The sequence below is a fragment of the Fukomys damarensis genome, unplaced genomic scaffold, assembly GCF_012274545.1.
Source record: "Fukomys damarensis isolate Sample0158 unplaced genomic scaffold, DMR_v1.0_HiC HiC_scaffold_30, whole genome shotgun sequence".
NCBI lineage: Eukaryota > Metazoa > Chordata > Mammalia > Rodentia > Bathyergidae > Fukomys > Fukomys damarensis.
The window spans coordinates 65,743,386-65,770,723 of NW_022900942.1; the positions used below are offsets into that span (position 1 = coordinate 65,743,386).

The following is a 27,338-nucleotide window of genomic DNA, read 5'->3' on the forward strand; positions in this document are numbered from 1 at the left end:
AAGCCACACCACCACGGTCCATCGTAGCCAGGTGCAGGGAAGGATGGCACTGTGGACAGCACCTGTGAACACTGCCACACCTTCCACACCCCTCTGGCAGGAAGAGTGGGAATGAGCCTTTAGGGACCTGGAGGTCGTGGGTGTCCATCCCCCACCCACATCACCGTGGCCTTTCCTGTGTCTGCCTTCCTTTCCCAGGTGGCAGTGTTGACACATCTTGGTTACCTGCCTCGCCCCGATAGTGCATGCTTAGAGCCCCAGGCAGGGCTGCCTGTCTCTGGAGGGCAGAGCCCGTCGTTCTTTCCACCACATCTCTAGGTAGCTTCTCAGAGCCAGAACCTGCGGCCCTCAGTATGACTCGGTGTGGCCAGGGAGCCTCTGTGACTGCCCTAGTGCCTCCTTCCTGTGGGGCACCGTTCTCCTCTGGGCAGGTCTCTCCTGCTAGGTGGGAGCGCACCCTGGTATCCCCCACCCCAGTACACCTGCTGCTGCCGTTCCTGCACCCACAGCTCCGCAGCTGCCCTTCCTGAGCTGCACTTACTCCCTTCTGGACGTGGTCTGTAATTTACCTGCCTAGTATATGTTGTTGTCGGATTCTCTGCCTGAAAGAGGACCTTTGTCTGTGTTTGGTGACTTGTACTAAATCATTCAAATAATTGCTGTGCATAAATGAATGGGTGGGTGGATGCATACATACGCTGAAACCCTTGCAGGAATGTGCTTAATCTGCTGCCCCCGAGTCCCTTTGAGAGCAGCCAACACCACCTCAGGAAGGCACTAGCATGGGTTTCGACTACCAGTGAAACCCTGGCGGTCAGGTTAGTGTAGGGCCAGAGTCCCCAGCGCTTAACTCCCTCCCAGTGCCTGTGGTTACCAGTCCCCTGGACAGCCGCTGTGGTGTGACAGGAGGGAGCCCACACATGGCTTGAGGGGCCGATACGTGAGTCTCACCAGAGAGGGCTTCCTGGCTTTCTGCTGGTGTCTGCTCGCTTGCACACCTGCCTGGGTGGCAGCCTTTTCCTGGGCAGTGGAGAGTGGCAGAACCGCCAGCACATAGGGCGTGTGCCTCCCCTTAGATTCGCAAGGGCTCAAGGTGGACTGTCTCGCTGCTCCCTCCCTTTGCAAGATATGTGCGGGGTGGGGGCACATGCTGTGTGCCGCTGCACTTCTCACGTAATGATGGCTGGGCTGTGTCCTCTGCCCTCTCACCGTCAGTCTTGCAAACCACATTGTGCAGGCCTGGGAGAGCAGCTCAGTGGCGAGTGCTCCCCTGCCATGTTTCTGGCCCTTGGTTCAATCCCCAGCACTGCAGAGATGAAAGCAACCCCACACCACCCAAGGGAGGGATGGGGTGGTGAGCCATAGTTACACATTAATATTTCCTAGTATCCATATTTTTAAAAAGTAAAGTTTATATATATATTTTAATAATATATTCTATCAAATGTATCCAAAATATTATAGTTTCAACCAGCCACATGTATAACATTTATGATTGATACATTTTATTTTCTTAAATTATGCTTTCAAAATTTGGGATGTATTTTATACTTTTTTTTTACCACTTTCCAAATGGCACCATGGTGCATGTGTGTGCTTGTGCTCGCGTTCTCTCCCTGCCCTCCCCTCTCCCGTGTTCCTTCCTCCATCCTCTGTGCCAGGAATTATTTGAATGATTTGATACAACCCTCTGTTCAAGCAGAGATTGTGTTTACGAGAGACAGACAGAGAGTACACACACTCAGCACACACACGACGTGTTTTCACCTCTGTTAAATGGTACTTTTACTTAGTATTTACTTTCAGAGAACGCATCATGCTGTCGTGTGCTGGATGCTATGAAGTCAGTCAGTGAAACGCAGAAGGAAAATGTATGTTGCTCTGTAGATGATCACGAGCATAATTACTAGCTGTGGCAGTTCTGTCTTCCCCTTACTGCTTGGTGAATCAAGTCACAAAAATATATACAATAGAATTAGAGAAGACAGGAAGTGAGACCCATATAAACACACACAGTGGTCTGACACGTTCGAATTTGCCACAGGAGGTTTTGTAGTGGTCTGGCCTGAGAATTAGCCTTCTCTCGCTCTTTCGTGCATTGAAACATTTTCTTCACTACTGGACTGAAGTTTATGAAGCTGTTTTATCTTGGATGCTTTCTGATAAATTTCAGCAACCACACAGCCCAAATGAACTGAAAATGGTGAGTTTGTAGCCTGGCCTGTTAACTCAGACCTATAATCCCAGCAGTCTTGGAGGCTGAGATGGGAGGATCACAAGTTTGAATCCTGCCTGGGAAACTTAGTGACTTAGTGAGACACTATCTCAAAATAATAAAAAAAGGCTGGGGATGTAACTTAGTGTGAAGGTTCTGGGTTCAGTCTTCAGTTTTGAGAAAAAAAGAGAGAGGTTGTTTATGTTGTGGTAAGTGCAGCTTGATTAACTTTGAAAGCTGACTGGGAGTTGTAACACATGCCAGGAGTTCTACATGATCCTCGGTACCCAGGACAAATAAGATGAAGAGGGTAGCTGTCGAAATTAGGAATAAATAGCATTATATTTTTGTCTTTAGCCATCTAAGCAAAATAATGGTGACTGCCTTCAGAATTTTTTTTTCCACCTTCAGAATTGAAAAATGATTTTTCCTTTAAAGTGTTAAGTAAAGATTAAGGCGGGACCTAGGCCCTGGCTTCAGCTGTCTCTGCCTTTGAGCTGGTGGCCGTCTGGGGACACTCAGCACACCTCCTGCTGCTGCGTTCCCCTCTTCTCTGCTCCCAGGGACCAGCCAGTGCTGTGCGCAGCAGCTAAGTGTCTGGTAGAGACTCCAGGCAAAGCGGAGTTGGCTTGTGTGGAACTGAATTTAAAAGCTCTTGATGGAACCCGGCTGCAGTCAGGGACAGTTGTCAGGTTGCATTTGCTGCGGCTGCCTCCCTAGTGGGAAGCGGCTTTGGTGCCCATCTCCCTGTCCAACCCCACCCCTCGGGGAATCATCCTGCCCGTGCGGTTAGGAGGAGAAGTATAAGAGCTTTACTGGTTTTATGCCCACTCTGTGTTTTCATGATGAAAGTGTTCACGTTGGGGGAATGTCTCATTACTTGTATAAAAGAAATATATAATAGGGTGGAGTATGTAGCAATGATTATTGATAAACTGTCCTCTCCCCCAGAAGTAATTGATTTAGAGAAAAGGAGTCACTGTTACAAGTCAAATATATAGTTGGCCTTTTGATGTTTTGATGGTAGTGGGGGACAGTACCCCCAAATGAGAAGATCACAGCTTGTGAAGCCCAGAATGATTGAGATTTTTGTTGATTTAGAAAGAAATAAAAGTGAGGGCAAGATTTGAATTTTATTCACTTGTTTTATTAGGTCCATGTTTGTAGTGCATAATGGTCACACTCATCATGGGCAGCTGTGCGTGGACGTAACACACTGTAACTCTTTTTTACATCTCCTTCCTCTGCCTTCTGTTCCCTTTCCATCTCTCAGTCCCGATTTTTTATAAAAGTTCTTCTCCCTGTCCTATCATCCATCTTTTACTTTGCTCTGCATTTGCACTCTGGGGTTTTCACATAAGAGAATCCACGCACTGTTTCGGCTTGTGTGTCTGGATCACCTCGCTCAGTGTGACAGTCTCCAGGTGTGTGCCAACTCGTCTGTTCTCCCTATGGCAGAGCGGTGCTCCACTGTGTAGAAAGAGCACATTTTCTTTGTTCTTCTGCTGATGAACATACAGGCCCCTTCCACGATTTGGCTCTCATGGGTTGTGCTGCTATAACTATAGGTATGCGTGCGTCACTGTAATTTGTGTGTGTGGTGCTGGGGGTTGAACCCAGGACTCCTGCATACTGGGCAAGTACTCTGCCACTGAGTACACCCAGCCCTAGCCCTAGGGTTGACTTCCAGTGTGATTTCTTAAATTCTTTAAATGCAATTTCATAGCTACCTTTCTTCTGTTTTGAGCCTGCATTTATTCAGGATTCAGTGAATCCCAGTAGTCAATGGCTTGGGTAAGAATCATAATTTTCCAAGCGTGTCTTTTAAAATTTCTTTTCTTTTGATGGCATTCTTAAATTCACATGTTGGACTCTAGCCCCTGAAATGGGTGGGCCACTTTCTCGTGGTTTTCTGTGTGGAAAACTATTATGAACACAGAAGCTAGCAGTGAGCTTCAATAGAAATACTTGTCTGTCTTCTGAGTGACTCCTGTCTTTGGAAATACTTGGTAAACGGCAGGCTGAGCAGTTCTGTTTCACACCGAATAGACTCAAGGTCCCGGGACAGTTAGGGACAGTTAGTGTTCGGTTGGCTCTGTGAAAAGAAAAGTATTTGTCGGCCTTCAGGCAGCATCAGGTCATTTTCTTACTCCATTTACACCTGGAAATCCACAGAAGGAGCAGCAGGAGTGACAGACAAGGAAGAAATGCTGTCTTATATTAGCTACTGCCTGAGACCGCAGCCTCTTCTGGGATCTGTGAAACCCCGTGACCAGGGTATGGGGAACATAGCCCGTGCTCAGATTCAGGTAGGAGCGTCCTAGGGCAGCCTGGTGTCTGGAAGGTAGAGGAGAGACTGGCAGACCAGGGACCCTGTGGGAACTGGGCATTGCTGGTGGGGAACAGAGCCCCCCTGCACAGTGGCGCAGGCTGTAAACTGAACAAGTGAAGGGACCCCCATGGACATCCAGGTCGTCATGAATGCAGGCACCTGGGTCAAGCCTCACATGTGCCTCCTCGCTGTTGTGAGGACGGGGTACCCTCTTCATGTCCAGCATGGGCTCCAATGTTGGGCGAGTCTTCAGAGTGAAGCTGGAAGAGGCATGTGGTCAGTGGGCCTCGGAGGCCTGCTGTCTCTCCACCATCGACTTGCTGCTGAAGCTGAAGGAGTCACCCCAAAAACCTGCATGTGAAATCTTCCCTGGGCCAGGCATGGACTGAGGAGTAGGGGATGCTGGAGGTCAGGACCAGCCTTGACTTAGTGTGTGCCTGTGTGTGTGTTATTGGGGATCGAACCCATGGCCTTCACACTGGTCTGCATCCCCAGCCCAGTTTTCATTTTGAGACAATTTAAGTCCCTCAGTTGGGCTTGAACTTGCAGTCCTCCTGCCTCAGTCTCCCAGAGTGCTGAGCCACTCAGCCTGGCTTCCTGCGTTGCTCTTTAGCAAGTGGCCCATTTTCTCCTGTGCAGCATGCACACTTCTGTTTCCCACACCTGCACAAGGTGATACTGTTTCGTAGAAGAGAGGAACAGAAAACTAAAGGAAGAGTACAAATCAGAGGCCGAATTTATCTCAGACAAGAAAAATGCAGACTCTGTTCTTACAGCCCTTTGAGGAATAAAGATAAGGGAATTTGTAAGGAAGGGTTAAAGAGAAGACAAGAGAAAATATAGGGGAAGTAAAAGGAGCCAGCCGGTGAGCCCCAGCGAGACCACCTGGGGAAGAGAAGCACCCTAAAACGCGGTAAGTGCAGCAGACAAAGGCGCAGAGGGACTCGAGAAACTCCCGTGAGCTTGTGACAGACAGGATTTCTCTGCAGATAACACCACGGGCAAAGCACCAGGGGACCCTGCGCCTGTTTATTTTTCTAAAGGGGGAGAATTTCAAATGGGAACAGAAAATCTTTGGGGGGATGCTAGAAGGAGAAAGGCGACACAGTGCAGGTCAGAGGCCACTCTGTCTGCTAGGAGAAGGGCTGTTTGGAAACTGATGGTGAGAAATGTGTGACAGGTATCCAGGGGCAGTGGGGACGGTGGGCCGCCTGCAGGGCGCCAGAGCAGTTCCAGGACAGAGTAGGCAGCAGTTGGGGTACACTGGGGTGCAGAGGCTGTGGAGGAGGGGCGGTGTGGGCGCACCCCGGGGCGGAGGCTGGGGTCCATGATCATTGAGGACACGGTGATTTTGCCCATGTGCGGGAGAGCGTGGGACTTCGCAATGTGTGTGCCATGTGGAATAAGTGATCGTGACACACACAGCGGTTGTGAGCAGCTGTCACCCACACCCACGTGTGCCACACAACCATGGAACCTGCACCTCGGTGCAGCGGTCTGTGTCCTCCTTCCCTGTCCCTCAGCCCCACGCTGCATCCAGCATCCCAGCTGTTCCTGTCCACTGTTCACGAGAGGGCGGAGCGCTTGTGTTCCCCTGCCAGCTTCTTTCCCGTAAAGTCACGTCCTGCATACTTCTCTGTGCTGCTGTGGATAACGGTGTGCTAGTGCCTTTTCTCTTTGCTGAGACAAAATACCCAACACCCAGAGTTACGGGGGGAAAGGTTTATTTGGCTCACAGTTTGTAGAGGTTTCAGTCCGTAATCGGCTGGCTCCAAGGCAGGGTGGCAGAAGACAGCAAAAGCAGCGAGAGAGGCAGAGGGCGTCCCAGAGGATAAGCAGCTCACGGCACCCACACGGTAGCCAAGCAGCAAGAGACCCTAACAGTGTCGTTCTCCCTTTTCACCCTCCATCCAGACTGCTGGGATCAGGGTGGTGCCAGACAACTCACTCACACGCCCTTAACCCCTGCTCCCCACTCCAGATTCTGCCCTACCTTAGAACTGCTTGAGGGTCTGGGGCCATCCAGACATGGCCACAGCAAATGGCTTCTCATTATTTTGTACAGCTGCACAGTATCTGTTGTCTAAGGGTGTCATGCCATCTTTAGTCGGTCACCCTTGGAAGGTGTCCGCTGGTGTGAGTTGCACGGCAGTGAATGTGGGGTGTTGGTACCTGCTCCTGGGAGAGCTGACCCTGTGGTCCATCTGCTCTTTCTTTGTGGATCCTCCCAACTGCCTCCTGCCTGGCTGTGCTATTTTACACTCCCCAGGCAGTGTGTGGGCCTCTCCTTCCTCCACATCCTCACTAGTATCTTAGCCTCCCCATAATGGGCCATGTTTTCAAGACTGGGGACACTGCGAGTGTTTAAAAACCCTGAATGACTGTGAGGAGGGAAGGAGGGGTTTCTCAGCCTGGGTTGCACCTTGGAGACATTTTTAACCTTAAAAATGATACTGATAAACTTGTGATCTTAGCTACTCCGGAGGAGGCTGAGGGAGGAGGATGGCAAGTTCAAGGCCATCCTAGGCATCTGGCAAGAACCTGTCTCCAAATAAACACAAAATAGAGCCGCACTGGCGCTGTTGTTCAGTGGCAAGGCTTCCCTGGTCTGGGCTCAGGCCCAGTGGATGGATCACAGCTCTGCTGTGGTGTTGGATGTGGCTGGAGTGGACATTTTTAAGGCTGTCCACTTGATTTGAAAAGGTGGCTGAATTTGAAAGGGGGTGACGATGCAAGAAGGGTCTCAGAGCCCGGCGGGCACAGGCAGAGGGCCGGCTCCTCTGGTTTCTATGGAAGGGTGGGGTTGGGGACACACAGGGCGGGGGAGGGGGCCTCAGCAGGGTGGGCGGCATGTTGAGGTGGCTGAGTTTGGGGTTGTTCTTCCTTCTCCCCACGTAGCAGTAAGGGGAAGAGCACTCTAGAGCAAGGAGTAGGAGGTTGGGTATTTGGAGTTTCTCTTACTGTGTGTGCGGCAGGGGGAACCGTCCCTGATAGAAATAGAATAGATAAATAGATTAACTTCTGTTCCCTTCTGCCTCACAGGCCCTTCCTTCGTTTCTGTATGTGCACAGCAGGGTGTGGCCGTATTGTTTTGCTCAGTTAAATGGGCAAAAAATGACAATTGGACCTCCTGGTTCCAGAACATGGATGCAGGGGCCAAAGGCGCAGAGTCTCCCTAGGTAGGAGCTTATGTTGGGGAAGTAGTGTGACTGACGAGTGTTGTGCGCCAGTGTGAGGACGATGATGTGCTGAAACACTGCTTACTCCTGGATCTTATTTGAGCAACTTGGAGGAAAACATAAAAGAAATCGGTGTTAACACAGCACTGCTTTGTGGGTCAGGTTCTTTTTTCCACCCAGTGTTTCTGGTGAGATTCTGGCACTAGAGATTCTTGTTCAGCTGAGAGCTCCCTTCTTCTAGGTTTTAGAAACTCTGTTTCTGTTTGAAGAGAGTTTGCATTTTCAATCCTTTCACATCCCTTGCTGGAAACTCAAATCAGCGCTGAGGACATGGTGACATTTAAGAGGAAGCTGAATGGTCCTGGGGTGTGAGGGGCCCAGAGCTCTTGTGTTTTGAGGAAAACAAGAGACACTGATACAGCGTGCAGCCTGCATCTCAGGGCACTAGCTACTGCTGCTAATGCTTTGCCCCGGCCAGAGAATAAACGACCAGCCCTGTGCTCTCTACACAGCTGAGGACAGGGCTCACCTGTGCACTGCCTATGCACCCCCCCCAGGGGGCGCGCAGGAGCGCTCAGTTCCAGTTCTTCATGCCAGGCAGGACCGCGTCCTAGTAAACCTGGCCTTCCATGGGGCAGTTGTTGTTTTACTCTTTTATTCCACATTCCTTAAAAATGGGTGCGATTGCTGCCCAGGAGGTGCAGTGCTAACAAGGAAAGAGCTGTAATTCGAGGCTGGATCTTTTCTTGAGAAGGATGCGTTGAGTATTTAGATGTTCAGGGAAGCAGTGACATTTTTCTTGGCTTGTTTTCCTCCGCGTGTCCACGGTATTCTTGGCTAATAGAAAACAAGTTTATTGTTGGGACTGTTTGACAAAGCCCTTCCTCTCCTGCCTTAGTCTATTTCCTGTTGCTGTAACCGGAATGACGCAGATCCGGTAACTTACAAAGAAGTAAGGCGTGTTCATCTGGGGGTCCTGGGTGTGGGTGTGAGGGGCTGTGTCTGCTGAAAGCTGTCTTGCTGGCGGGAACTCTGCAAGGTCCTCAGGTGGCCCAGTCATCACACAGTGCTGGGGTTACTTTTCCCGTGGCCGATACACAGTTCTGCACACCTAAAGTTAGGGAGCAGAGGTTTACTTAGAGCTTTCACTTCCCAGGGGGTGGCTCCACCGCAGGGTGCTTGGCAGAGGGATAGCACAGCGACCCTCTTTCTGTCCTTGTATCTGAAGCCACGAGTTGGGCGGCCTTAGTCCTACCCAGAACTGTGCCCAGCCAGTGAGTGGGCTGGTTTAGTAAGCACACACTCTGGACCTGGCCACCTCCGGAAAGCCCCACCCATGACTGCATGAGGCTTTGGGGTGACATGCAGACATGGCCATGATACGTGGGAAGACTGGGCATCCCAGCTCAGTGTCGTGCGTACTACGAGGCCCTGTTCCATGAGTGGGAACCTGCCCTATGGCTCGAGAACCTTAGTAACCCCATGTGCAGCTTCGGTGCACCATGGTGGGACTGTTTGATGCCTTAGGAAGGTCACCTGTTCAGCTTCTCTGAGCACAGATGTGTGGACAATGATGTCACGGTCACTTTGGAGCCTTAGTGAGTTGGGAAGGGAGTTCGGGGGCTGCAGTGAGTCCTGGCTGTCTCCTGGTCCACCCTTTGGTGAACTTTAACCTCCCCTGTCCTCAGCCTGTGGCCTGGTTTGTACCGGATGTGGCTGACAGAGGACACCAGGGACAGATGTGGTCTTATTGATTTTAGGGGGAAGCTGCCATTCCCGCCAGCCCTCCTGGTACTGCATGTCTGAGCTTGGAGGACAGGCAGTGGGTGGTTTCCACCTGGGCATGGGCAGCTTTTCCTGCAGGGCAGAGGTAATCTTGGTCCCATGTGTGACGCAGGCTTTTGCTGCCTGCATCTCACCCTCACATCGTTCACCGTTTCCCATGTGCCAGCCCACTCACAAACCAGAACAACAAAAGAGGTGATGTTGGGTAAGTCCTGAGAAGGGGAACATATTTTTTAAAAGTACTATTTTAGTTCTTTGAGAGGTACATGAATTCTCTGAACTAACACTAATTTTCTGCATTGTGTGTTATTTTGCCAGTGAAGTTACAGATAAGTCTGGGGTCAGCTATAGAAAGCATTTGGGAAAATTAGATTTGGGATTTAAAGAAGGGCATGTACTCCTTTCTAGACAGATCCAGTTTAATATTCTACTCATTCCAGATTTCTTCTTCTCTCTCTTTATTTTAATCTTACATCTTTCTCCATCAAATCTGAGGAAGGAGTGCAGTAAAACCTATGTGTTATTTCTAGAATTGCTTGCGGGCAGCCAAGGATGTACACATTTCTTGCAATTTCTAAAGCTAGCAGTGGCTTCCTGGATAGGAGCTTTTGGAATTGTTCGGGGATGTGCAGATGCGGGCTTCGGGAGTGACTGCTTTTTCAGCAGCGCCAGTGGATGTTTGCTGACAACGGCCCCTGGTTTAACAGGTGGCACATTCCGCCCGTGGTCAGCTTCAGGGTCCTCCTGTGGCCGAGGTTTCCCTGCTCCTCCCTGAGCAGAAGGGAGCTGGTGAGTCGAGGCCCCGTTTTGTCGGGTGCCTGAGTGAGCTCCCTTTTGGGGCAAATCCAAAGCCTTCCCCTTCTAAAGCCTCACTCCCAGCACCCGCCCCTCCTCATCAGAGGATGGCCCTCACCCGAGGACAGAGAGGCTGTGTGCCCCTCGGCCTCAGTGTGGATCTGAGGGACACCACCTGGGCCAGGTGTAGCAGTGGCCTCTTCATTTTCAAGGGTTTCCCAGTTTCCATGATCAACCACAGTGGTGTCTGGGGGCAGGGGAAGACAGCAGGAGTCAGCAGCAGGAGTGCCGGAGGAGCCGGGGTGGGAGGCTGTCCCAACGCCCGGGTCAGCGGAGAGGGCCCAAGCCAGTCCCCAGGCCCCTGGGCGGTGGCCTGCGATCTTCCTTCGGGAGCCGCCCGAGGGATGCTGATGATGCGCACCCGGGACCAGCCTTTCTGGGCTGTGCGGCAGCTCGGTGGACCCTGCACAGGGGAGGCCTCATACCTCCCTTCTGCAGCTGGATTGTGACCTTGAGACAGCCGGGTGGCCAGGGCAGAGGCCACACTAGGGCAGCACGCCTTGCCCTAAGGCACAGGCTTATTGAGGGCAGCCAGAGCCTGAGAGACGTCTGGGTCCCTCACCTGCAGGGTACCCGTTTCTCTCTCACCTTACAACTTTGGTTTTCTGTTGGCTTGTGATGCGATTTGTACTCTGTACTCTTTCACTTGCTGTCTTTGGGAGTTGCAGCAGTGTCGCTTTCTCTTTCTTTTAGTGGGGGTACTGGGGATTGAACCCAGGGTCTTCACATTCAGTTACATCCCCAGAGACAGGATCCTCATGACCTGGCTAAGCTGCCCAGGCTGGGGCAGAACTTGGAATCCTCCTGCCTCAGCCTTCCAGAGTACGGGGATGACAGGTGTACGTGACACATTCTTTAGAAACAAACTATTTTTGGTTAGGAAATGTTCTCAGATGCAGTGGTAGTGCTCACTTGCGCTTTCTTCCAGATAGGGGCCACCGTTTTTCCAGCCCCATTGCTTCTTTGATTCCCAGTGACTTATTCAACAACAGCCGTGAAGTTTTGGCATTGGCTTCACACCAGTTTTCACATAAGCATGAAGAGTGTGGCCCTCTCCCATTTATGGCTACAGGTGGAAAACCCGTGGTTTGTGGACGTAGGGATGGGAGTCCCTTGCATGTCTCTGGGAGAGTGGCCCCATAGGACTCAGCCTGGCACAGCTTGCACCATTAAGGCGGGCATCTGTTAACTCCCTTCACTTCCGCGGCCCAAGGCATCTGTGGTGTGATGAGTCCCTTTCCTCCAGTCCACAGGCCTAGGAGGGCAGGCAGGGTCAGGCTCCAGCCTTGTCCTGGACGGCCTGTCCCCAAGGATCTGGCTGTGAGGTCTCGGGAGGTAGCTCGGAGGTAGTTTCCTTTCTGGGGAATGCTTAGCAGGTATGCGCGGCGCCTTGATGAAGGAACTACCATTAGAAGACATACCTGCAATTTTACTCAGTCAGATGATTATGGATTCCATCTTGTAGGCAACAGGGAAAGGGGACATTACTAGAACTTCTACCTTAAGTCCTAGTCTCCTGCGGGCCATGACAGCACAAGGCGAATTAGTTTATTAGACAGAAAAGACACTTGGAGAAGAAGCTGAGCTTTGCGCCTGTCTGTGCTGCCCTGACCCGCCCCTCATGTAGTCAGTGCATCAGTGGAAACAACGTAACAGATGACTCAGGGCAGAGTTCCCTGCTCAGAGAGTAACAGAGAGCCCTAGAACGGGAGGAGCTGCGCAGATGAAGATTTTGTTCCTCCCAGGACGTTCCCAGCTGGTGTCTCCCTGCCCCCAGCGTCACAGCATCAGGACTGTTGAGGTCTTAGCTGTGACCAGAGGGCAAAATGGAGTTAGGTCTCTCCATGCCACAGCTGGCCTGCAGGTGGGAGAACTAGGCCTAATCATAATTTCAGCTGTGAAATGATTTTTCTCCAAAATTATGTAGAATTGTTCCTGACACCATGTATTCAAGATGATAAATTTTCTTGGAAAAAAGGGAATAGAGAGAAGAAAGCCTTTAGCATCTTAAATTCCCTTCGGTTCTGCACCCTGTTACTCGGCTGTTCCTGATTTATTCTGCCCACCAGAAGGGGGCGTGTGCTGTGTCTGCTTCTTTAACATTGGAGAGGGGAGGGTATTTTAAGGGCTATTGTTAAAGGTGGCCCGGAAACACCCACTGCCCTGTAACTGGGGGTGGATGAAGTTTATGCCCCCTCAAATTAGATGTTGAATGTAGCTTTGAAAGTTAGGCATTATTTATTTGTAAGAAATTACACATTTTTAAGATTTGCAAATAATTTGCTTAAGTGGGTTGGAAGAAGTCGCTTGATGCTTTTCACCTTAAATGCACTGCGAGTGTGGCAGGACTCCTTCCAGCGAGTCTTGGGCATTCCTTGTGGCTTAGCGTCCTGCAGTGGTTTTAGGGTGACTATAAATTAAGAGTATGAGCTCAGTTTACAGAGGACAGCATGTTCCTCATGTGAGTTGTTCCCCTCTTGGTTTGGGGGATTGAACTCAGGGCTTTGCACTGAGCTGTAACCCCATACCTTATTCACTTTGAGACAGGGACTGAGTTGCCAGGTTGTTGAGGCTGGGCTCAGACTGCAGCCCCCTGCCTCATCCTCCTGGAGGGCTGGGGTGAGGGTTGTGGGCCACACCCGACAGTCCCTGAGGCCTCTCTGCCTGTAGGTCGGGCCGGACTTCCTGCCCTCGGCTGCTGTGACATCCCTGTCTCTGCTCAGCCCTCCTGCAGCTTGCCTGTGCTTTTCTTCCCCTCCTTTGTGCCCTTGGGAGGTTGGCACAGGAAACTGGAGAGTTAGCAAAGGGACTTTCCCGCCCATAGGGAGAGCAAGGAGCTAACAGAGAGTTTCTTGCAGTTCTCTGTCCTTGCCATAGATGTAAACAGCCCTCATTCGTGAGCTCACAAGGCCACCCCAGCCCACCAGCAGGCGGCTCCCATCTGGAGCTCTGGGGAGGATGCCGTCAGCCGTGGTGCTCATGGCCTTGGGTCTGAGACACCTTGGCAGATGGTGGCTCTCAGCATCCAAGCCCCTCCACGCTGCCTTCGTCTCAGAGGATCCTAGGCCTGCAGAGCAGTGGCAGGACGCAGAAACGACTCTGAAAGCTGGCGGAGTGGTAGGCCCAGCAGGGGCTTCTCCGGTCAGATCTGTGTGAATCCCATTCCCAGCAGCCTAGACAGCACTACGCACGTAGGACTCAGATGAGTGGGATTTCCCAATCTTTTATTCTTTAAAAAGTGAGGTAACGCAAAGCGCATAATACAGTATCACTACTGCAGGCGCTTTGTCAGACAGCAGGTCTCAGGAACTGACTCACCCGCGTCACCGGCACTTCCTACCCCTCGGCTGCATCCCCCGGTTTCCATGCTTCCCATCCCAGAAAGCACAGTTCCATTTCTGCTCCTTTGAGTTTGAATCATTTGAATAGTTTTAGGCAAGCGAGTCACGTGCGTGCCATCCTTGGGGTCTGGCTTGCTTCGGTGAGTGAGCTGTGCTCAAGCTGCTCCCAGGCATGCCGTTGTGTCTGCAGAATTCCCTTCGTTTCATGAGCTGAGCACCATTCCCTTGCAGGATGCACCCCCTTCTCATCCGGTTATCTGGTGGTGGACATTTGGGCTATTTCTCCATATTAGCTTTGTGAATAATCTTGAAGTGAATTTGGGAGTATTCATCTTTTCTGGATCTTGACTTTAATTGATTTGGGTAAATAGGAGTGGCCTTCCTGGGTCCTATGGTCCTTTTGTTTTTAATTTGTTTGAGGAATGTCAGTACTGTTTTCTATAATGGCTGAACCATTGTACATTTTCTCCAGCCTCGCACAAGGGCTCCCATTAGAATCTCCTGCTCTTAAGGTCCACTGTGCCATCTAGTGACATGGGATAATTATGTCACAATCATCACTGTGCTTGTGACAGTAGGTGCGACCCTAGACAGAAGCACAGGAGCGGTAGCATATCCACAGCCTACGTGGGGTGTAGAGTTGGGAGTTTGTGGGGGCACGACCAGGATGGCACTCCTCACCAGGGCCCTCTGAGGATGCCTCGCCTATCCCGGTCTTGTCTGAACCCTGCTGGAACGAGACGGTGCCCATCCTGCTGTTTGCTGGCACTGTGGGCATCCTTCTCCAGTAGAGATGGCTAATTTCATTGGATTTTCAGGAGTTTATAAACAGGAATTTTTAGCTCATGGATTGCTGTATTTTAGGGCCCAGAGGGCATTGAGATTGCTGAAGAAGAGAATAAATGTGTTAGGAAAGGAGTCAGTGTTGCTGAAGCTTTGCAGGCCCATTGAGACCCTTCCTGTGTTGTACAGGGTGCGATAGAGACGCACTATGAGTCAGCTCCCTGCTCATTTCTGCCGTGGGGATGAGTCTGCAGAACTGGCTTCCTGCACACAGCTGAGAGTCTAGGTCATGAGTTAGAAGGTCCCTCACGTCAATGGCAGTGGGAGCCTTGGCATGCACATTGCTTCTTAGAAGCGCCTAGGCCTGCTGAGCAGTGGCAGATGTGGAAGTTGCCCTCCCAAAGGCTATTGATGCTTCAAGCTTGCCTTTCAGGACTCCTTGGAGGCAGTAGGATGATCGGAGATGATCTCAAAAAAAAGGACACCTGAAACGGTGGAGGGGTTTTGGTTGCAAGCAATGAAATTGGACTGCAGTTCCCTTAAAGCAGAAATGGGATTTGTGTACGGATGTCAGGAAGCTCTGAGGCCAAGATGCTAAGACAGAATAAAGAGCCAGGGAGACCCAGGGTGGTTGTACGGAGCCAGATCCACCCTGTCGGGTAGGGCACGCAGCAGGGATCTGAGGGAGCCTTTTCCTCTGTCCGAGCCCCAAACCAGGCAGGCTCTAGCCTGCTTCTGAGAAAAGTGTGTAAAGGGACCCTGGGTGCTGTCACCAAGCCAGGAGGGAGTAAGTATAGGTGCTGGGGGAGAGACTACAAACAGAACACCGACAGCCTGCAGTCCACTGTCACCACACGTGCTGTCTTGCAAGCTGTTTACAAAAGCATTGAGTCATAATTTTAAAAACACAGTTCTTCCTCAACCAAAAGATTAGTCTTTCATTGCTACACAACTTGACAGTTTCGTGCATTGTTCTTATTGTATTATATCCAGGAAACCCTCTGACTAGGCATGTTAGAAAGGTTCCATTAATGTATCATAGTGAAAAAGCAATGCAGCGCCCCCAGCCCCTCCGATCAGCAAGCAAATATCCTGAAGCAGACAAACATCCGTTCACATTAACTGATTATTTGTAAAGTGAATACAAACTGCAAAATAATCCCCATTCTATTTATTGCATGATAATAGCTTTTCAAATGAACATTTATGTCTAACATAAAAACCCTCTGTATTTGAAAATTTATGGGTAAGTGATCATGTTGTAATAGCATTGTATCAAAAGCTGCCTTACTTTATAAACCCTTATATTTAATCCTTCCAGTCAGCCAACCTGCTACAGGCTTCCCAGGGAATTAATTTCAGATTGAAGATAAAAAGGGGCCAAAGTTAATGACATCAAAGAGAAAGCTCCTGAAGGAAATAATAGTTTCAAAAAGATTGTGATTGTTTTATAAAAGCAATGTAAGCTGTGGTGGGGGAAAATGGGTATAAAATAAGGTTATCATTTCTGACTTACTCAAAATAATTTTTTTGAGCTTATAACCTTAATTAATCTTGTAAGAAACCTTTTAAAGTAAAATTTTAATGTATACCTGGGGAACTACACTGACCAGTTTTACTACTAGACTGCCAAAAAATGTTTTAAATATTGATAATGTAATTTGGCCAAGACCAAATAATGACTTTGGTGGCACAGAAATTTTACACCTAAAATGGAGATTTATAAATGGATAAAGAGGCAAACAGGATTTTGGAGCTAAAATCTAAGATTTAACTGTGTTCCTGAAAGGCAATACAAAAAAATGGTATAAAGCCAGCAGGGACATTTAAAAAAAATGACAATCTTGGTGAATGTTTCTCACTTTAAATACTTTCCCAAGTAATGACTCACACCTACATGGCATGGCAGCAATATATTATTTACACATTTAACCTTATTTTGATTTGCTCTAATTTATCTGATATTGGCAGACTGTTAGATGATAATTTAAAAATCTGCTGCTACTGTAATTGCTTTAGGAAACCTTCCTAATGATAATTTTATTCCCTGGGATAATTTAACTTTCCATTTAAAATCCACATCTCAACACTATGAAGTATGCATTGGCAACAGAAAATGTTTATGTTCATGAAGAGGGGTGAATTCCTTAATGGACAGCAATATGAGCCTTCATATTTTATGGTAATGGAGATGGACTAAAATTACCTTTTAGTGTGTTGCCCTCTGTGTTTGTGTGTCACATAAATAAGGAGGTATGAGAGTTTAGAAAATTACAAACATCCCCCAGAAGTGTGTTTGTGGCAGCAGACCGAGCGTATATAGCTTCTGAGTGTGTCAACTCACACTCAGTTTCCTCCCTGAGCTGCTGCACTCCTGGTGGCACTTCAGAGGCCGTGCCTTTCTTTTTCCTGGGGCACACAGGGTGGTGGGAGCAGAATGGGTCTTTCTGAGCCTGTTTGGGCTCAGCGCACACCAGGGACACATCCTTCTCTTTGTGTGGAGTTTCATTCCACAGAGGGGAATCTCCAGGGGCAGGACGAGGAGGAGAGAGAATGTTGGAGACCTTCGCAGGAGTGGGGTGTGGGGGAGATACCGAGGCACTCTGTCCAGAAAGGCTGTGCACGCCTCCGAGGCTGCTGTCTAGAAGTATTGTTCTCCAGTCTTTCTGGGACAGCCAGTCCTGTATCTATGGGGCATGGTTCCAGGACCCGCCTTGGGTACCCCAACCTGCAAAGTGGTGCACTTACTGAGTAAAGATGTGACCTCTAAGTGACATTTTCCATTCTTGCCCGGTCAAACGTGAGGCTGTGGAGTGCCACTGTCCCTGTTTGTGCACAGGTTGAGGAGGACAAGGTCGGTGTTGGAGAAAGTGAAGCTCAGGATAGGCCTCTGGAGCCTTCCAAGGTCGTGTGACAGAGGGGTCTGCAGGGGGCTGGAGCAGAGCCCAGGTACAGCCTGGCCAGGGATTGCTGCATGGTGACACTGGTCTCCTCTGGCACAGCTTACCCAGGTGGCTGACTTTTGTCAGAATACCCAGCCACTTGGTTATGGCCATGTGGTGGGGGTCTCTTTACCTGTGAATGTGGTTCTATGGACCAGGAAGTTGTATGCAGGCAGAGCTGCTGAACTGAGGTCCCTGCCGGGGCTTTTTCTCTCTCAGGACTCTGAAGGAGGTTCCAGGGACTCTATGCATACTGCAGCATCCTTGTTTACAGCGCCATTTCTGGAGTTCATTATCGTTCTTTATTTGATTTGCAAATGGCAAGTGAAATGAACAGCTACTTTGGAGAAGTAGTAGTACAAATGGCCAGTGACCACATGAGAGGGTATTCAGCATCTTTGGCCATTGGAGAAATACAAATTAAAACAGTGCAAGATTCCATCTCACTCCAGAAAGAGTGGCCGTTATCAATAAATCAAATAATAATAAATGTTGGTGAGGGTGTGGGAAAAGTCATCCTTCTACGTGGTTCGTGGGATATAAACTAATGCAACCACTTAAGAATCAGAATGGAGATTCCTCAAACAACTGAAACTAGAAATTCCAGTTGATCCAGCTATTCCCCTTCTAAGCATCCTCCTAGAAGAGTTTGGCATCTTATTACAGGATCCACACACACCCGTGTTTGTAGCAGCACAACTCGTGATACCTACGTCTTGGAGGCAGCCTGTATGATCATCAGCAGATGAATGGGTAGAGAAAGGGTGGTCTTCACTCATGATTTACTTTGTGTGAACCACGAGTGTGGCTGTGCTCTTCTTAAGGGCCTCAGAAATAAAATGAGGAGTACTCGGGTAATGCCAGTAAAAACGCTCCATGAATGGAATGTAAATTCAGTAGAATTTGTAGTTGTAGGAAGAGTTGCTCCTGGTGGAGGTGAAGGGAACAGAAGAACTTCTTCCCATGCAGAGAAGCTAAGCAAGAAGGACCGGAATGTGTGAAGCTGTGAAATTTCTGGGTCGTGGGCAGCGAGATCTCTGGCTGAGAAAGACTGGACTCCAGGGCTGGAGCGAGGTCTCCCAGCTGGCTGCCTTCCCGTGGGTGTCCCCATGTGGGGTGCCACCTTTGGGGCTGCTGCAGCAACCCCTGCCCGCTCCAGCATCTCTGGCTTAGAGGCAGCTTTTGCATTTTCTCGCCGCCCTTGAAGATGCCAGCCTCCCCACACTCCGTACGTCACTTCCCTTCATCTTTTCTGTGACTTGATCTTGGCTGTAAAAGGAGCCAGCACATGGCTCTATATGATTTTCTGCCAGGGAATTGAATCAGCCGTGCAATGGCAAACTGGAAATTTAGCAGTGATCTCAGGTTGCACACACCCATGTCAGAAAATAAGCAGCAAGTAGTCATGGCAGTGTTCGTTGATTTTTGTCAGTGGAAGCCACTGGGTTTATTCTTGTGATATTCATTAAAGTTGGAATTAGTAGTTAGTACCTTTCAACATTTAAAAATAGAATGTTTTTAGTTCACATGAATGTTTTACACCCTACATTTTTACTGAATGTGCTTTCCTAGAAGGGATTTACTATGAAATGCTAAGCCCAGATCATTTATCACTCATTGCATTGCCAAGAGTGCGATTACATAATTGTCTTTTCAAGAGCTCAGTTGGCATGATCTCCGTAGATGTCAGGAGCCTTAATTATGTATGTACCCTGCGAAGAGACTATCATAGGGATGCATTGTTTTTTCGATCAAGTCTCATCAGAAATCAAAGGGAGGGAACCATTTGCCAAATGGATACAATCAAGACCTTTTATTTAATTCATTAACTTACTCGGTGGTGCTGGAAATCAACTCAAGGCCGTTAGTATGTTCAGCAGGTGCTGTACCATTGAGCTCTTCTCCCAATCTGAGAGCTTTTGTGAATAGCTGTAGAAATTAAGCTCTTCCAGGTTGGAAACCTGGAATTGGGATAGAAGGATTCTGGACCAGAAGGCACAGGACGCCAGGGATCTGATATACTTCCTGTCTGGAAGCACACTTGTAAATAAACCCTGTGCGCAGAGGCCTTCCTGTTGCAGACTGTCCCCAGCAAGGAACAAAAGCTCAATTTCTAGAGAGTAATTTCTTAGTTTCTTGTTTGGAGTAGAGTTCATTTAAAAGAAGTCGCATTTAAATTGCAGTTAGGTTCCAACTGTAGCTCCCAGAGCATGTGATTAACTGCAGTGTGTTCTTCCCTGGCTCTGCCTTGTCCAGTATTTATATTAATACGTACTACATTATATTATACTTGCTTTTATTTATTGCTATTGCTTATTTGACGGCGGAGTCCATGTAAGCAGGGAAACTGTCTTAACGAGTCCTTATTACTGACACATACATTTTACCAAGTATTTTTAGCTGAATGAAAGTGTGTTATATTTAATAGGCTCTAAAGAACTATGTGTTTGATACTTGTTTTCCCTTCTTTGCAGAATTTCAAGTCTGAGCTAAGACATAATCTTGGCATATGTAATTGGAAGAAAGTCTGCAAGTGATAGAGCTCAGTATTGTAAAATTATGGCTGTTACCTAAACTTCATTAACTCTCTTGGCCTCGGTCAAGCCCTTTGGGAAAAGCCAGACATTCCTTTGCTGCAGCTCAATTGGAACGACTCAGTGCTGAGCTTCAGGACAGGCCTTCTGTAGCGTTACGGGTCTTGTCTGAGCCGTTCGATTCTGAGCTTGCTGTGGAGTCCTTTGTTTTCTGGCACGTCAGTGGAACGTGAATGATGTCATTCCTGTGGGTCTCAGCAGCCAGGTCCTCTGATCCAGGGAGATGCTGACAGTTTGTTCCCTTTGGGAGCACCCATCTCTTGTATGCGACATCTTCAGTAATTTCTAAATTTTATTGTTGGAGATAGGCTCTTGCTTGTGTTGCCCAGGCTGCTGTCAGACTCCTGGGACACGTGACCCTCCCGTGGCACCTCTGTAGTGACTGGGACTACAGGTCAGTGCTCCTGGCTGAATGATTGTTAAAAACAAATTTCTTGGCAAATGTTTTGACTTTCTTTTCTTTTCTTTCTTTCTTTTTTTTGACACTGGGGATTGAACCTAGGGATGATTCACCACTGAGCTACAACTCCATCCCCATCCATCCATCCATCCATTTATTTATTATTTAGAGACAGGGTCTTACTAAGTTAGCCAGGCAGTTTGTGAATTTGTGATCTTCCTGACTCAGCTTCCTTCAGTGCTGGGTATTTTCTAGTGTTTTTAGGATGTTACATTGCTTCTAACCAACTCTGTCTAAGGGAAAATAAGATGGCTTTTAGAATTATTGGAAACAGAGTTGTAAAATTTTTGTGCTGAACATGGGGATTAGCATGGAAATTTGCTAGCAGATCCTTGAGGAAAGACTGTGTCATAGTTTTCTTTCCTTTTTTTTTTTTGTTTAGGGGGTTGAACTCAGCCTCACACTTGCCAGGCAGGCGCTGTGCCACTGAGCTAAATCCCCAGCCTTCTTTTCTTTTTTTATATAATTCAGAGCAGCTCTTACAGAGCCCAGCATGTGATACAAATCAGTGATGTTTGTGGGATTGGCATGTGTTGATGTCAACAGGATTGGGTGAGGGAATACATTAAATACATAACTTATAAGGACACATAACTTATAAGGTTATTTTATGATAATTACCCAAAAAGTCAAATGCAAAGGAGTGCAAGAGATTAACCGCACATGAGAAGCCCCAAACATTCAACTGAGGGCCTGGGTCCCAACATTGTCCCACACAAGTCCAGCTAAAGGCTTAGAGTCCCGGGCAGTGTCCTCCATGAGTCCAGCGAGAGGCCTGGAGCCCACAACAGTGTCTCCTGATTGTCCGTATTGAGGATCTGCTCCTGGAAGGCCCAAGGGCCAGTGGTGGAAGCCAGAAAAATCTATGCTCATGAGATGAAGGATCTGTGTACCAGGCTGAGGGATCCACATTTGAGCCAGGAAATGATGCTCATGGTAAAGATCAGACTCTTGATGAAAGCAGCAGCCATTCCCAGCAATAGTGAAGTCCTGAGCTCCTCTGACTAGAACAGCCTATTTCCCAACAGGAAAACCAGAAAACCAGCAGGTCAGGATCTTTCTCCCCAGGTCTCTTTTTATGGCTTTTGGTAACAATCTTTAGGCGGGTCCCCCATGCCCAGACCATGCTGATTCAGTTCAGCTGGGCGCTATAAGTTGAACATTAGTCCATCCACTACAGCACGTTAAAGTCCTTGTTAAATATTTTTTTTTATCTTGTCCTTGTGGAGCTTTGTGTCTCTTGCAGTTCCAAGTATGCCTTACAATCTATGATTGTGCCTCAGACATGTATTGCTGCCATGGAATTAATGACCCACTGACGTTTTCATTTGGAATAATCATGTGAAACAGTTGAGGCATTGGAAACATTGAAGTGGTTCACGAGCCCTGCCATACTTATTCCTGAATTTTCTGGGTTTTCGTTATCATCATAGTATCCTGTCTTCCTCCGTTTTCATTGGATTAAATCAAATCATCTGTTTTTTGATGATTCCAGCAACATCCTATACCTGTACCCACCGTAGTGTGTGTGGGTGACCTGAAGCTTGGAGAGGTGCATGGTGGCTTTCCAGAATTGTCATCGTTGTATAGTGTTGACACTTGAGAATCTGCTGGCAAGAAAGAATTGCAGAATAGAATCTTAAAAATTACAAAGGCATTTGAAGCAGTAGGATTTTCTGGGATTAATTAGTAGTTTTTGTGTGTACTGAGTTCACACCAACTCTTAGGTCCTCTCACCTTGCCCAGAACCACTGTAAACTCTCTCTGTGGAGCAGATCTGTGAAGTTCCTGGCCTACAGGCTGACATGAGTGGAAGATCAGCTGGTCTTGACCTTGCTTGTTTTACTCTAATGACATCTACGTGAGTGTGTTTTTATAAAACTGTTAACGGCTAACATTGGGCGTGTGGTGCACGCTCAACACTGCCCAGTGCCCTGGGAGAATAAGGATGGCTACCCCCCATTTCACACAAGCCTCTGTGTTGTGGGTGACTTGTTTACGCTCTCACAGTTGCAGCAGGGGTGGAGACCAGGCCAGGAAACCATCAGAAAGCAAAGAGTCAAATCCCAAAGACCACCTTGGTACTGTTTTATAATATCTTCCTATTGCAAGACTGTGAAAAGCCTCATGAACAGAAACAAACACATGGTGTGCTGGTAATGAGTAAGGTATGCCCGACGGGACATTTAGTGTAATCCACGCCTTCTCCCAGGAGATACAGCGAGCGTCTGCCACGTGACACAAGTCCTGCGCTGACTCGAAGATCCAGGGCTGGGTGAGGCATAATAGAGGCCATGGCAGTGACCCTGAAGACTTCCAGTACACAGTGGACACACATGCTTCCTGTAGGCCGCGGGAAGAAGAGGGTAATGACTCCTGGGCCAGCCTGGGAACAGCATCCTGGAGCTAGTGCACTGCCCACCTTCTGGAAGGCGGGTGGCTGTTGCGACCCAGTGGGATGGAGCAGCTGCTGGAGATGGAGGTGGGACAGCTATGGACAGGCATTGGGGAAGCCAGAGAGGGACTGGTGTGTTTTAAAAAATTATTAGTGTGTATGGATGATACAGTAATGGGTGTCATCAGGTCTTGGCACCTGGGGACTTGGTAGGCCATGAGGTGTCCCAGAAGTCTTCAGGTGGAACTGCTTTCTGCAGTGCTAAGTGACTAGTGTGGCCCCAGGAATCCCAGAGCAGGTGGTTTGCACTCTCAGGGTGCTCTCTTCCCCGGCTTGTCCTGACACCTCTGCTCTTATTGTTTTCCCCCGTGTTGTCAGCTCCCCGTAAATCTGAGGCCTCACCAGCCCCAGGCAGAGGGCGTGGGATGTGTTGTGCAGACTCAGGGATCCCACCTGCCTCACGTTTCGAAAGTCACGTCCATCCAGGAAACGCCCAGGGAAGCTGGTGTGTGGGGGGTGCGGGCCCTACCCATGCCTGCAGGGGGCGCTTTGAACCCTCCCTGTGGGAGCAGGTGGGGCCCACAGCAGAGCACGCTGGGAAGCAGAGACTTAAGTGTGGAAGGGCTGGACTGCCAGTGTGCACGGGAAATGTTTGCAGCTCTCTCAGACAGTGTGGCAAGTCTACGAGAAAAGAGCAGTGTGCCCTTGTAAAGCAGTGTTTACACAGTCTAAGTTAAAACCAACTACCGTAAATGTAAAAGAAAGAAACAGAAGTGAATCTTTTTGAGGACTTACAGAGAGCTGTTCCTGCTGATCCCCAGTCCATTCCTGTTCAGCCCAGGGGAAGCCCAGGGAAGGAGGGTGCTGAGGGTCCTGTTTGCGGAGCGGGAAGGAGCGGCTTGATCTATGCAGCAAAGCGGCGAGTGAGCAGCCCTTGAGGGTAGAATGCAGTCCACGCTGCTCCGCAGGCTGCCGCCACATATGAATCACTTGTGAAAACACATGCAAGCCTAGTGTGGTGGTGGCAAGCCCGCAGTCCCAGTACACTGGGAGGCTGAGGCAGGAGGATCACACATTTGAAGCCAGCCTGAGCAAGTCAGTGATTTAGTGAGAACTTGTCTCAAAATTAGAGTAGAAAAAGGCTGGAGACGTGTCTCAGTACAGTGGTCCTGGGTTCAGTCCCCGGCATTGGCACAAAACTCGGTAACACAGGCTCTGCAAAGCGAGGGCAGTCACAGACCTGCTGTGCTGCATTGGGAAAGGTGAGCTTCGGGCACCAGAGCCGCAGTAAGGGCACCACAGCCCTCTCTGGTGGAAGCGTCCACAGCAGTCAGGCTCCTCCCTCACAGCACTTAGCGGGTCAGACGGGCTGTGACGCCATAGGCAACCTGTCTGGTGGTTGCTTCAGGATGGCCTTTAGCACGCAAGGCGGGGACAGCGGGTGACAGCCCTGTCCGTGAGGTTCTGTCATTCCAGCGCCTGAAACAGCTATGCCCACCCTTGCCTACCCTTGTGTGCTTTTGTTTCAGCTGCTCTTGGGGGTTTGTCTCCTAAAGAGGGAGCGGCTCTGGGTGCTGCACTCCCCCGGGCTAACCGGAAGGGTGGTGTCCATGCCACAAGGCCTGGGAAGGTGGCCGGGTTGTGGCCCAGGGTCCCAGCCTGCCCCGTCACGGCACCATCTTCACTTTGTATCTCCAGCAACATGTGGGCCTTGACAGAAGGCCGATGCTGCTCTCAGATAGCATAAAGAGGGACAAGTAAAGCACTGGCGTTCCTCCCGTAGAGTTGGTTCTTACGAAAGGACCTTTGTCAGTGCTGCTGATGCCAGGGCAGTGTTACTTATGCATTCAGTGTGCTCATGTCAGCGGTCACTGCACGGCAGCGTGGGCCCTTCACGGGACAAAGTGGTCATTTCAGCAGGGTCACCTCTAGATATCCCGAAAGATGGGAGTGAGGCTCACCACGCAGGCTCATTGTAAAGGAAGAACGGGGCTGCCTCGCATCACCTGTTTGTTTTTTCCTTTGAGTCGAGTCACTGGAACTTAACATCCTGACCCTGAGGTATAGGTCTGTTGTGACTCACTTCTTTATGGGATCAGAATGTTTTCTCTCTTTTTTTTTTTTAAAAATTAGGCCTTTGGAAAACAAAAGCCATCCCGTGGCATTGATTCTAACAACACACTGGCAAATTTGGCAGGCAGTGTGTTCATTGTAATGTTCCTGTGCCAGGTTTGCAGAATGCACTTGTTTTCATGTGTGTCACCTGGTTGTGTCCCAGTCCCAGATCAGTCTCTGAATGAGATTTGTCACTTTTCTATGAATTCGGGAGTTATCATACATAGGAATGTGCTTCATGGGTGACAGAGGTGCAGATGCCTAAGAATCTGGTGCCCAGTTTGCCTGCTCCCTGCTGGTGCCGCTGTCCCCTCCCTGGGCGGGGTTGGTGCCCGTGCACCACGGCCACTCAGGCTTTATGTTTGCTGATGATCCATAGGAAGGAACACAAATGGAATCGCGGCAGCCGTATTTCATCCCTAAAGCTGAGTGATGTCAGGCGTAATTACTGAAATGAGCATCTGGAGCGGTTTATTAAAGGGAAAACTGCCAAGGTTGTTAGCACGTACTGGGTGGCATTATCCATATGGGCCGCTTCATCGGCGGAGCAGAGCGTGCAGCAGGAGGAGAAGAATCCGGCACCGACCCCACTCACCCGCGAGTGTCTCAGAGCCTGCCTTCCTGCAGCTCCCTGAAGCATTTGCTAGACATTTTAAAAACCATGGCCATCAACCTTCGGGAGGGTTTACCTGGGTCCCTGCTCAGACCATCATCAGAATTAAAATGGACTTCTTCCGAAATGTCCTGTTGAGTTTTTTTGTTTATAGTCTCTGAATCTTAAAAAGAAGTAAAGTCTATTATTAAACAAGGTTAGCAGAGAATTCATTTAGGGCCCATTGTGTGTTCCGTCCTGTTGAATTAGTGTCCACGCTTCGGGAATTGAGGAGGAATCTTGTTCTATAGGAAGGTAAAGGAGCACTGTGGTATGGCTGGATTTCCTGATGTACTGTCGAATTTCTCATCACTCCTTGCTGAAAAGAAAGCATCTTAAAAATTGTCTTGAGCCAGCAGGGTGGGCCTTACGGGTGCTAGATGTGTGGTTCTTCTGCATGCTATAGTTTTAGTAGTTTTACAACTTAGATGGTTTTCCCTGTAGTGTAGAGAGCTGCCCCAGCCTGGCATGGAAAATGTCACCCTCAAGCACACATGGAAGATGTTGTGCCGGTCAGCATTCTGTGGCCAGCAGGGGAGGCAGGACTTGAAGGGCTTCAAGAATTATACTAAGACAGTGAGTTTCACAGAACAGGGAAGTGAGTGGTCCTTAGGGAATGCTCAGTTTCTCCTTTGTGTCAAACTGCCAAGGCCTGAGTAAGGCCCAGTAAGAACTACCTAATTATGCAGCTCTCACTGTGGTTGATGGTCATAAAGTGTTCACAGATAGTTCCGGAGCAGAGGTACATGGCAGGATGGGGCAGCACTGAATGGGATGAGTGGCCAAAGATGCTGTTGGATAAACCATGTCATCTGCAGTAAACATTACTTGCCCTGGCAGTGTTCTTTTGCTGCTATACACGTGAGTGTACATGTCTGGCCAGACTATTGTGCCTTTAACTCTTTGGGGAAGATACCTAGGCAGGGAGTGAGAAGCTGGGTGGAATGGAATTTATAGTTTGAGTTTTTGTGGCCTCTCCACACTGTTTCCACAGTGCTTTGCTAGCATGCCTTGGAGCTGGAGTCCAGACTTGACTTGATGGCCCTTCCTTCCTCTCTCCAGTACCACCCCAGCAGTGCAGGTGTCATGCAGCGTTCCCGCATTCTCTCTCCTTGTGCTTCTGGAGCTCATTGTGAGTCTGATCTCTCTTGCTCAGCTCTGTTCCCAGGACCTCCGGAGCCGGGGTGTACCTCGGTGTCTGTGGAGTAAATGCAGACTTGAGTTGTTAAGTGAGTTGAAGGAGGAATAGAGTTCATCAGGGAGGAATAATGAAGGCAGACTCAAACAGGCCGCTCACTTCTGCAGGTGGACGGAAAAGCAGGCTGTGCAAGAGCTTAGAAGGAAGGGCTACTACCTTGTTATAGGTCGTAGTCTCTAAATGCATTGTTCCAAAACCTCATCCACACAAGTGCTACTCTAAAGCTTTCTACCCATTCCTTGAGTAGTTGGCTTCTTTGATTTGCAGATGTTCTTATTTTTTACTTGTTAGCATATGATCGTAGAAGGTCCCCTTCATCTGTGTCTCAGTGGTTCCCATGGACTGTGTAAAAATGTACACCTGCATTGCAGAAGTGTTTACAGTCACAGCATCTAGAAACCTGTTCCTGCTTCTGCATGGTGTGTAACTGTAGCAAGAGGAGCTGAGGTTGTGAGATGCAGGTGTTCATCCTGAAGACTAGAGGATACTCTT

General features: G+C 49.0%; 1 protein-coding gene across 8 annotated transcripts in view; it reads left to right on the forward strand.

Annotated features, from left to right (window-relative positions):
• Nucleotides 1-27,338, forward strand: part of Ptprm (protein tyrosine phosphatase receptor type M) — a 608,602-nt gene that overhangs the window by 50,874 nt on the left and 530,390 nt on the right. For 6 of the 8 annotated variants that reach the window (XM_033757449.1, XM_033757450.1, XM_033757454.1 and 3 more), the window contains exon 1: nt 9,693-9,716. The exons of 1 other annotated variant lie outside the window; for it this stretch is intronic. In XM_033757449.1, coding sequence (XP_033613340.1) covers nt 9,710-9,716 — 7 coding nt within the window. In that variant the 5' untranslated portion in view covers nt 9,693-9,709. Of the gene's footprint in view, nt 1-9,691; nt 9,717-27,338 lie in introns of those variants that run through there. One more of the 8 variants, XM_033757447.1, reaches the window with a different exon arrangement.